The 12,394-nt window shown below is 21.1% G+C and overlaps 1 protein-coding gene across 3 annotated transcripts; it reads left to right on the top strand.

Moving 5' to 3' along the window:
• The first annotated feature begins 1,032 nt into the window (after positions 1–1,032).
• On the top strand, positions 1,033–11,434 carry LOC108000093 (glutamyl aminopeptidase). 3 transcript variants are annotated; one of them, XM_062073502.1, is made up of 16 exons: positions 1,033–1,181; positions 2,972–3,190; positions 3,983–4,397; positions 4,593–4,740; positions 4,813–5,083; positions 5,313–5,483; positions 5,565–5,662; positions 5,774–5,908; positions 5,989–6,287; positions 6,397–6,482; positions 6,611–6,738; positions 9,177–9,380; positions 9,494–9,573; positions 9,663–9,811; positions 9,964–10,096; positions 10,860–11,434. In XM_062073502.1, the coding sequence occupies exons 2-16, from the start codon at positions 2,986–2,988 to the stop codon at positions 11,233–11,235; spliced, it is 2,898 nt and encodes a 965-aa protein (XP_061929486.1). In that variant the 5' UTR covers positions 1,033–1,181; positions 2,972–2,985; the 3' UTR covers positions 11,236–11,434. The 3 variants fall into 3 exon arrangements, with proteins under 3 accessions (XP_061929486.1, XP_061929487.1, XP_016915753.1); XM_017060264.3 differs by lacking the exon at positions 1,033–1,181 and adding an exon at positions 3,788–3,902 and having other exon boundaries at positions 3,048–3,190; XM_062073503.1 differs by lacking the exon at positions 1,033–1,181 and having other exon boundaries at positions 2,971–3,190.
• The last annotated feature ends 960 nt before the right edge of the window (positions 11,435–12,394 follow it).

Here is a 12,394-nt window from a genome sequence, read left to right as displayed (position 1 = left end):
TATCTCCGCAGTTTACTCATATTAGTCTATTTATATTGATACTGTTTATATCGTTCAAATTATAAGCCATTTGTTTTCTGTATCGATATCTAATAATGTTGGAATGTTGTATATGTTGGAATTTTTTTTTTTTTTGATTTTTTATTTTCTAATAAAATTTTTATTTCTTGAGCTATCAATACTATTAGTATTGAATCTATATTGATATTTATATCTATTTTTTTCCGTTTACCGTTTGATTGGTTTATTCTTGTTGATTGTTCTTTTACTTCCGTAACATTATTTTTCTTCTGTTTATTATTTATTTAATATAATTTTTTCATATTTTTAAATATTTTTATTTGTAAATTATTTTTTTGTTTTCGGTAATTAATATTATTAAATGGATTTCATCGTTTTTGATACAATCTAAAATAACGGTTATATTTTATTATGCAATCACGTCTTGCCCGAGTCTGAAAAAAATTAATTTATTAATTAGACATGAATAGAGAATTTTGGTATATTCAAAGTGAATTATAGATTATTGTTAAATGATCACTAAATATCGTAATAAAAAATTTAAGTATGTATTTTAAAAACTAATAATTTAAAATATTTCTAGTAATTTGTAAATAAAATTTTGTATCAACTTCCATTACTAAAGTATTAATTTATATTTATGGTAAAAAAAGATGCATTTATTCAAAAAAAAATTAAATATTCAAATTTAAATAATCTATGTTTATATTTTTTTATAGATTATATATTGAACTATTTATATTTAATTCATTAAATATTTAATAACATAAAAATAATTTAAGCAAAATATTTGATTTATTACATGATGTATTATAATTCAATTTATATAATTCAGTTAATCAATTTATAATATCCTCATTCCAAACATAAATTTTTTAAACAGTTACGAACATTTTCAATAATGCGGACAAGGTTATTAATTTACCTAATGTAATCTGTTAATTCGACCGAGTGTCTGCGTTGGTTTTAATTAAGAACAAGATCTAGTCTCGTTAGGAGTTGCTTCAGTCTTCATTTGATGAGCGAATAAATGAGAGCGCGGAAATTATCTTTGATCTTTTTTGAATTTTATTTAAATGTATAAAAGCAGTTGAACATTGAATAATATCTATTGATTGTCATCCAGAAAACGTTCACGGAAAATCACAAAATAATCAAAGGTAAATGATTTAATTGCTTGATAGTCAATTAATGCTTAATTACGATTTAATTATATGAGAATAAAAATGAATAAAGTTTTCTTTATCAGCACACATATTATAATATTAAACATATTTTTTATGATTTACTATTAGATAAATTAATTAATAAAAAATAAATTAATCAAAAACTTAATTTATTTTTTTTGTTTTTTATTTTTATTTTTTTATTATTTTATTATTTTATTTTCTTTAAAAATTTAGATATAGATTAGAATATATAATAAAAATAACTTTTTATCAAAAATATTTTATATTAACATTTAAATATGAAATATTATATGAAATAAAAAAGTTAATTAATAATTACATGAATTATTATTATAATTATATATAATTTGAAAATAATAATTAATGATTATATACTTTCAAATAAAAATATCAAGTAAATAATAATAATAACAATAATAACAACAAAAATTAAGATTCGAATTCTAAATAATGCGAATTAATAATGTGAATTGATATGAATTGATTTGAAGAGAGTATTTATTTCAAAAAAAGACAAAATCTCCAGAACAAATTTCATGTAGTGAAATTCTATATTTTTTAAATTCTCCAAACTTACAATCAGTTCAATTTTTAACTATTTGCTATTAGTTATTTAATCTTTAGTTATCAGTTATTAGATCTTCATATTTATTTATGAGGAGTACTATGTAACTTTGCTAGCAGTCGATTATATATCGATTATCAACCATATCGAATTTTTAAAAAAATATCGATTTTAGAACATTTTTTGTGTAAGTACTTATATATTCCGATAGATTGCACTTACATAAAATCGCATGCATAAAGTTTTAGATGGCGTTTGCTATAAAAATAGTATAAAATCTTAACAAGAAAATTAATTTATTCATTCCACTTGAAATGATAAATTTCGATACGCAAAACAAAATCTATTCTTTACGATAAGGAAAGAAATGAAATTATATAAAAGAAAAAAATATAATTTAATCAATATCGACAAATGTCTTTATTCAAAAATATTTATTATTTATTGTTTTAGTTGTTTAACCTAAAATGGCATTTGGCAGTTTTTCAAATGTAAATCATTATTTAATTTTGTGTATCAACTTTTTTCTTTATTGATAAAAAGAATAGAAACAGAGTAAACTAATTCTAGTGAATTTATTCAGTGTTATCAATTCTGCTTTTGTTAGTGTTATGCAGATATTGAATCTTGCATTTCCTTTAATATGTGTTGCAATTTGATCTGTTTTTCCATTTTTAGACAATTATGTTTATTATATATATTTTAATATTTACTTGGACTTGTTGATATTCGAAAGTGTGATCATATTTTGATAAACGTTAGTATTTAAATAATAATGGATTTGTAGTAAAAAAGACGATAAAAATAGTGATAAAAAAGTAAAAAGATTAAAATTAAATAAATATCCACTGAATTACTTTATAATGTTCAATTTATATTCAAAATATCGATAAAATATTATTTAACAAATTTTTTATAAATTTTTTAGTTCATAATAGTATATTTACTATTATTAAATTTTTAACATTTTATTTTTGTTTTTATAATATTATTTATTTCGAATTTTATTTTAAATTTCCCGCTGGAGTATTTCTTTTTTTTTAGATTTATTATATTCAAATGCACTGTTTTATTATTATTATTATTTAATATCGAGAAAAATTTTTCAATGATCTTTTCTATTTATATAATGAAAATAATTGAAGTAAAAATGTATTTTTAGATCAAATTTGACTTTTAATTGAATTATCGATAGCGCATGCACTCTGAATGGCGGCAAAGACATCAAAACATACTTCTGGGGGCGCTGGATATTGTGTAGTGTCGTCCTCAACGAAAACGCAGCTACAACGTGGAAGTGGTCTTCTTTGTTTCACCTGCAGTTTATGCTTTATTTTAAGTTTAATCTGCACATGTTTAACCACATTGTTGGTTCTTTTCGATCAAAAAGTTGAAGCCGCCAGCTATCAATATTGTAAGTTTATTCTCTAACATACTGTCAATTTTTACTGATAATAGCAATCCTCATGATAGCATATAGCGGGAAATTCAAAATTTTTTCTAGTATTAAATTACATACTATTGAACAAATTGTAGAATTTATTTATTAATTATACAATTATATATTATTATACAATACACATATTATTATATTATACATATTATTCACTATTTTTTTATTTGAAATTTATCAAATTAATTTTTAATTTTTTTTTTTAACTGATAATGTACTTTTATTACAATTTTCAATTTTATTATATTAATTACTGCCATTTAGATCTTCCAAAATAATTATATTTTCATTGTGAAAATAAAAATTTATATGAATTAAATTTTATAAATTTGTATTGATATAAATACAATGTTATTTAAATATTATAATATTATTATTTTTTTCTATAAGATATCTTAGCTATGTAATTATAAATACTTCTAATAAATTAATTAATAAATTAATAAATCATTTATAATGCGTTCATAATTATCAACAGCAATAAATTATCTGTAAATATCAAACTATCAACATTAAAATCAATCATCAAATAAATTACATAATTTTACCACATTATAGCCTCAATAAAACATACAAATGGCGCTGGGCTTAAAGTGTTTATTTATATTTCACAATAAAACATTTCTACCGATTAATTTTTATCGCAAGATTATATTCCAACGATATTCCTCTGGTATTGGCTTTTTACCATTGTCATGTAAATATTTTTTTCAAAATCGATAAAATCAACAATAATATTATCATTTATTTCAGCACTCACAGCGATGAATATAGGGATGATTCCCGATTTATCCTTCCGGTTACCAAAGGAAGTAAAACCCCTGCATTATGATGTGTATTTGCATCCGGATCTCGATAAGGGAACGTTTCAAGGTAAAGTCACAATCCTGATCGATGTGTTCGATAGAAGAAGTTACATAGCGCTTCATCAAAAGGATCTGAACATTACGAGAACTACACTCAAGACTTATGACCGCGAGGAAAACTTTGAATTCGAATTGTTAGATATTATACAAATACCAAAGCATGAAATGTTTGTAATATCAACAAAGAATGAACTTCATACAGGATTATACAATTTAAGCTTCGAATTCAATGGCGCCTTACAACCGGATAAAATTGTTGGTTTTTATTCCAGTAAATATAAAGATGCGAAAAACAAAATTAGGTGAGTACATCTTAATTTGAACAAATATTTTGAAATTTTATTTAAATATTATTTAATTTGTTTATACCGAATCATTTCATTATAAAAATAAAATCATTTTTCAAATTATACAATTATCTATAATATATTATTGTATGATGATTTATTCTAAATCCATTTATATAGTTTTTTAACTTTTATAGATTTTATTTACAGATATATTGCAACATCGAAATTTGAACCTACATATGCCCGAAGAGCATTTCCTTGTTTCGATGAGCCAGTTTTTAAAGCGGAATTTACAGTAAGATTGGTTCATCCTTCTGGAGATTATTATAGTGCCTTATCCAATATGAATGCTGAGGTATAAAGAATTTAAAATATTTATATTATGAAAACAAAAATAATATATGATTATATATTAATTATTTTTTAGTGTACACAAATAAATCAACCATTGCCAGGATTGACAACGGTAACATTTGCAAAAAGCGTACCAATGTCGACATATTTATCTTGCTTCATAGTTAGTGATTTTGTTGCTCTTACCAAAATGGCGAAAGGTCAAAATGATCGTCAGTTTCCGGTCAGTGTATATACCACAAAAGCCCAAGAAGAAAAAGGCGCATTTGCTCTCGATATAGGCGTGAAAATCATCGAATATTATATTAATTTATTTAGAATTGATTATCCCTTGCCAAAACTTGGTGAGTTATATAGCAATAATAAAGAATGAATCGATTTCAAGTATATTTAAAAAGTTTTAAATTTAAATAAACTTTAATGAATTAATATATTTTACTATTAAATTTGGAAATAATACAAAATTCAAATTTTATTTACTTATTATTATATTTTTAAATTTAATTCAAACAGTTTTGAATAGCAAATAGAGATTTGAATAACAAATAGAAATTTTTAAACTTAATTTTTCAGATATGGCTGCTATTCCTGATTTTGTATCTGGTGCCATGGAGAATTGGGGATTAGTTACATATAGAGAAGCGAGATTATTATATGATAACGAAACAAATTCTACTTTAAAAGCTTACGATATTGTCAATGTAATCAGTCATGAATTTGCACATATGTGGTTTGGAAATTTAGGTGAATAAAATTATTTTTCAATAATGAAATGAAAATTAAAAACTTATTTTTATATTTTATATTTTGTTTTCTTTTTTTCAGTTACTATGTCTTGGTGGAATGATTTGTGGCTAAATGAAGGTTTTGCTTCTTTCATGTCATATGTGAGCGCGGATGCTATTCTTCCTGATTGGGGAATGGTTAATTAATTATTTCTTTTAACTATTTAATTATTTTGTTTTATTATTTTGTGAAATTCAAATGATTCTACCGTTTAATTTAATGTATTTAAAGAAAAATTTTTCTTTTAGATGGATCTGTTTCTAATCGAACAAATGCATTCTGTCTTTGTAACTGATGAAAAATTGAGTTCTCATCCTATTGTACAAACAGTAAATAATCCTGATGAAATTACTGCGATATTTGATGAAATATCTTACAAAAAAGTAACTTTAGTATTTTTTATCTTATTCTTTGAAAAACAACATAAATAGATTATTCTATTTTATATTTTAATTTATTTAAGGGATCATCAATCATTCGAATGATGGAAAATTTCATAAAATCAGAAGTCTTTTATGGTGCTATTTCTACTTATTTAAATAAATTTATATACGCTAATGCAGAAACTGCAGATCTTTTTAAGATTTTAGAAGAATCTTCAGCGGATAACTTGAATGTGACGGCTATAATGAATACATGGACCAGACAAAAAGGATTTCCAGTAGTAAATGTAAAAAAATCTGACAATACATACATATTGACTCAAAAGCGATTTTTGATCGATCCTGATGCAAAGTTTGATGCTTCAGAATCTGAATATGGGTAATATGATAAATTTAAAACAAAATTTTAGTACTGTTAATTAAAATTATACTGTTTAATTAAAATTAATTTAAAATTATATTTTAATTGTTCTGTATTTTTATTGAAGGTATAAATGGACTATTCCAATCACGTATATCACAGACAAAATATCTAAACCTATTCTTATCTGGTTTAATAAAGATTCCAAAGATTGTAAATATTTTTTCATATTTAACATAATATTAAAAAAATTTTAATATTTTTTATAATATTTTACAATAAATAATTATGATAATAAATTTTATCATTAAATAAATCGAATAATTATTATTAATTTACAGTGGTAATAAAATTCGAAGAACCAATCGACTGGATTAAATTTAATGCTAATGAAGTTGGATACTATCGTGTCAATTATGAATTAAACGAGTGGAATATTCTTTGCAATCTTCTTCGATGCCAACATGAAGTAAGTTTGAATTTACAATACAATATTAAAACACTGATTATCAAAATAATCGACTATGATTATTAGAATTCTTAAAATAATTAATTGCCGAGATCTTGAGTATCAAAATTTCAATTATTGGAATATTGACTAATGATAGATTCATTTATCTGAACAATATTAAACAAATAAGCAAGAAAAATATTTATAATGATATTGTTAAAATATTTATAATGATAATGAATTGTTATTATTTGTCATATTCTAGATAATAAAATTTTCTAGATAAGTTATTTATATTATTATTTACTAATTATAAATTAGATATAGTGCTTATATCAAAATATCAGAAAATATATATTAATATTGCAAATGAAATATGATAAGCAGCAATAATAAATAAATTGGAAAATAAATGAAATGATAGTGTAATTATATTAGTTGATAAGTATGGAATCTATAAATTAATTTATTTGATAAAAAATAAAGATTAAAACTAAAAAACAAAGTTAGAAATTTAATTAAAAAAAATAAATAAAAAAAGTTAAATAAAAAAATACACAAAATAATGAAAGCACTTTTAATAAATATTTAGACATGGTTATGTTTATATAGTTTAAAAAAAACGAAGAGATTTTGTTTGGATTAAAATGTTAATAAAACGAAAACATGTTTAATATGTATTAATAAAACAAGGAATTAATAAAACAAAATATAAAATAATAAATTAATTGAAAAATAGTGATAATTGAAAATAGTGATTAAATAAGCTGATAACTATGGAATCTGTAAATTAATTTGTTTGTAACAAAAACTAAAGGCTAAAATTAAAAGACAAAATTAAAAATTCATTAAAAAAATAATAAAAGCAATTTTATAAATAAATAAACATTAAAATATAATTATATTTATGTGATTTTATCAAAAAAATAAAGAGGCTTTGTGAACCAATTATTTGAAATAAAATTTAATTGGAATTATTGTAAAATTTCAAAATCAGTTCAAAAGATTTATGTCACGTTATGATATTTGTGAAATTAATATTTTAATATTTTTTCTTTGGTGAAAATTTTTCACCAAATAAATTTGCTGTTGATGTATTTAAGCAAGAATTTATTTATTACATTAAAAAAAATTGTGTTAGAAAAGATATAAGATAAATGAGATTAGATTATTATATTGGAGAATATTATTTAAAGAAAACTTTAGTGTGTAAAAAGTTTTTATGGTATCTAAATGGGAAGATAATTAAATAATTGAATATTTGTAATCATTGGTTTGCTTTATGTACATATTTTAGTAATTATAGATTGCTTCTTTTATTGATTGATAAAAACAAAAAATTTTAACATAAAATTTAAACAAAGACCTAAAAATAAACAAAATTTTAAAAATCATCTTAGAAATAAAATTTATCAATTATATATATTTATGAAATATTTTACAAATGTATTTCTATATGTAATTATTAACATAATTATTATCATAAATAATTGAAACATTATTACGTGATAATATATTACACTATATCTTCATACAAATAAATTTATTAAAATAATATTTTTATTATTCAATAATATTTTTATTAGTTCTATTATTGGAAGGAAAATATTATTTTAATAAATTCATTTACTTCGTTTAATATATCATTAATAATATGTTTTTAAACATATATACAAAGTTTGACATGAAAAATTTTTATTATTTAATGACCAATAAAATTATGAATATTATTTTGAAAAGGCAATTATTATTTAATATATTATTATTATTATTATATTATATTATTATTATTTAATATAAAATTATATAAACAATTAAAATGTATATAAATGTTATAAAAATGTTATAAAATGTAATATTAATATATATATATAATAATATAACATATGTTATAAAAATGATTTAATAGATAAGTAATAATGAGTGATAATAAAGATAAGATAAGTAATATAAGTGATATTAAGATATGGAATAATGAAAATGAAGAAAATAATTTAAAAGATGGAAAAAAAAAGAATGAATCTGCAAATTCAAATTATATTTCTATATATTCTTCAAACATTTATTATTATTTCTAAAAATAATTTAATTTTTAATTTAATTTTTTATTTTTTGAAATATAAGCAACAAATAAGCCTGATATAAATACATTTAAAAAAATTTGTAACAAAAAATTTACTAAAATTTACTTAAAAAAAATTAATAAAAATAAAAATCAAAAAGAATTTTTAAATTTTTAATTGAAGTTTTATATTTTCATTTTATATAGTATTATTAAATTATTATAAGAAAGTTATTACGATTTTTTATACAAAAAGTTACTTAATTATCAGAATAGTATTGGATATTATCATGATAAATTTTTTTATTTTTTTTTTTTCATTTATAATTAATTTGATTTCTAAAATGTTAATTAAATATTCATATTTTAATTAAAATTTTTATTGAATTGTTAGACATTATCAGTATCTGATAGAGTGCATCTTTTAGAAGATGCATTTAGTCTAGCGAGTGCTGGAGAACTCGATTATGGAGTGACAATGAATATGACTGAGTATCTTCTTCGAGAAAAACATGCTATTCCATGGAATGTGGCTTCTTCAAAATTAAGAGCTATCGATATCTTGTTATCATCTACAAATTCCTCATTAAAATTCAAGGTATGAATATAACATTTTATTTGTATATTATTTGAAATTTTTATAAGATTTTTTCAACGAGAATAATGAATATTAAATAAATTTCTTCTATTTTTTTCTTTTTTTTTTTTTAGAAATATGTGAGAGATTTAGTAGATAGTATTTATCATGAAGTAGGATGGACCGTAAACAATGCTGATAGTCGTATCTTTCAGTATGTAATAATTTTTTTATTTCAAAATGATTAATTCATATTTTCTTATTTTCATATTAATCATATATTTTTCATTCTGGTTTGCATAGGAAACTTCGAACGATAATTTTACGATTGGCTTGTTCTGTGGAACATAACGAATGCATTAAAGAAGCGGGAAAATTATTTAAAAACTGGATTTCAGATCCCAAAGATGTTCGGCCACATCCTGATATTCGTGATCTTATCTATTATTATGGTAAATTTTTTTTTCTATAGTCGTGCTAATTTTTTTTAATTTTAATGTCTGTTTGCATTTTACAAAAGGAAAAAAATATTGTATTAATAAAAAATGAAAAATATATTATATTATAATAAAAAATAAAATATATTTTATAATTTTTATTTCAGGAATACAACATGATGGTAACAGAGATATATGGGATATTATGTTCCAAAGATTTGTAACTGAAACTGATTCAGCAGAGAAATTGAATTTAATCCGTGGATTAGCTGGAATACAATCTAGTTGGATTTTGAATGAGTAAGTTGCTAATTTATTCAAAAATATCTAAATAATGAGAGACAAAATGATATACATTATATTACAAGAAAATTTATTCAATCCAAAAATTTTGAATAAAAATTCATATGTATATATACTCCAATGAATTATATATGAACTAATTTAATATATTTTTTAATAAAATTTAAGAGAGTAAAATAACCTTCAAAGTTTCAATATTTTTTGAATACAAATTTTATCTAAGATATTTTTTACAACAGATAAAATAGATTAAAATATGAATATTTTGTAATTTATTAATTAATTTTGTTGTAATTTGTTTTTGCATTATTATTAAGTTATATGTATTTAAAATATTGAGAAAAGTAGTAAAATGATATTTTGCTAAGAAAATTGTTTACTTAAAAAGTTTATATTTAAAAAGTTTTATATATATTTTAATAACACAAAAATGTTAATTTTACTTAAAGTATGAATAATAAACTTTTATTTTATTTTTTTTTATTTTATAATATTATAATATCATATATTATTTGAACTCTTAAACAATTTTTAATATAAAGTAATATTTTAATATTTTAATATTTTATATTAATAACTTATTTATATTAATTTATTTTATATTAATAATATTAATATTAAAATTATTTTTATTAAAAAGGAAAAATCTGTACTTCTTAAATTTACTTTTTTAAAATTTTTAAAATTATTCAAATATTTATAGAAATATATAAAAATTTATTATATTATTTATACTAATATTTTTGTCTTTTTTTCACAGATTTATTACAACAGCTACAGATGAAAATTATGTCCGTGCTCAAGACTTCTTTAGTTGTTTAATAGCTATTTCAGAGAATCCAATTGGAACACCATTAGTCTGGGATTGGGTACGCTCCAATTGGGAATTCTTAGTGAATAGATATACTCTAAACGATCGTTATCTTGGTTCACTCATTCCATCTATTACAAAGACTTTTGCTACGGAGATAAAATTAAATGAAATGGAAAATTTTTTTATTAAGTATCCCGATGCTGGAGCTGGAGCTATGAATCGTGCTAAAGCATTAGAAACAGTATCAAATAATATAAAATGGTTAGCTAAGAATAGTGGGAAAATAGAAAGTTGGTTAAATTCTCATGTACAAAATAACTGAATAGAGTTGATAAAGATATTATTTATTATCGTTACATTTGACATAAAAATCCTATTTTTTAAATTCTAATCTCAATAATAGAATTTACAGAAAAAAAAGATGTTATAAAAGAATATTATGAAAGCATAAAAGACAATAATAACGTGTATTTTTTATTTTCTATTTTGATTAATAAATAAATGTAATTATACAAAGAAAATTAATGTGATTATTTTTAAGAAAATTCATTGTAATTAAATGCGGATTGTAATATTTTATAATTCGAATATTAAGATCTTAAAACTATAAATTTTTGTTAATGAATCATAATTTATGGAAAATCGATAAAATGCGAATATAAATTTTATTATAATTTTATTATAATATAACGTAAAATAGATCTGATAAAATTTTTGATTGAAATATAAATCGCGTTTATTAAATCCGAATTAGAGAGTATTTGAAGAATTGGATGAAATAGCATGGTGCAATGACTGACTCATCTTTTGAATCAATGTGGCATAATAATAGCCATAAAATTTCTGAATTAAGAATGCGATACTTGCGCGGTAAAGATATATTGCGGATATCCACAGATATGCATCGACGCTTTCGGTTTTTGAATATGGAGCTTCAACATTGAAACAAATAAGAGCTGATTTCTTGATGATCTGTGAGATATCTTTATTATAATGAACAAACTTAGAGAATATTTTTTATAGAATATGTGCTTTACTATTAAAAAAAATATTAGGATTAGTATAGAATTGAATTATTCATAAAATAGACATTACTATCAAAGAAGTAAAATTCGAAATCTCGGAAAGTGATTGATCATGATCAAATTTACAATATCTATCTAAAACATAAACTAAAATTTAAATCAATAAATGATTAATTTAAGTTGACCAAAAAAGTTTTTTTACACAAAATTATTTGAAAAAATAATAATCTGTTGTCTTATTTGACATTTCTCGATGATGATTTCTCAAACCTAATGTATCTGTCAATATAAATTCGGAAAGATGGGAGAGGAGGATAATTAATTACGATAATCAATTCTTGATGAAGGGAAAAAGAAATTATTTTGGTAATGTCCTTAAAGATAGATTTCAATTGCTTTTTCTGAAGTTATCATTGAATGTTCTCTTCCGCAATAATATTTGAATATGCAATTTTC

Source organism: Apis cerana, linkage group LG4 (assembly GCF_029169275.1).
Source record: "Apis cerana isolate GH-2021 linkage group LG4, AcerK_1.0, whole genome shotgun sequence".
NCBI lineage: Eukaryota > Metazoa > Arthropoda > Insecta > Hymenoptera > Apidae > Apis > Apis cerana.
The sequence above is the reverse complement of the archived record's forward strand: the minus strand, read 5'-3'. Positions and strand labels throughout refer to the sequence as shown.

What these genes read in the sequence shown, in the direction of transcription:
- LOC108000093 (XM_062073502.1), top strand. Translation starts at nt 2,986, where the DNA reads ATGGCGGCAAAGACATCAAAACATACTTCTGGGGGCGCTGGATATTGT. An exon ending in ATGAAATATCTTACAAAAAA is followed by an intron (nt 5,909 to 5,988) that starts GTAACTTTAGTA and finishes AATTTATTTAAG; the next exon opens with GGATCATCAATCATTCGAAT. An exon ending in TCTAGTTGGATTTTGAATGA is followed by an intron (nt 10,097 to 10,859) that starts GTAAGTTGCTAA and finishes TTTTTTTCACAG; the next exon opens with ATTTATTACAACAGCTACAG.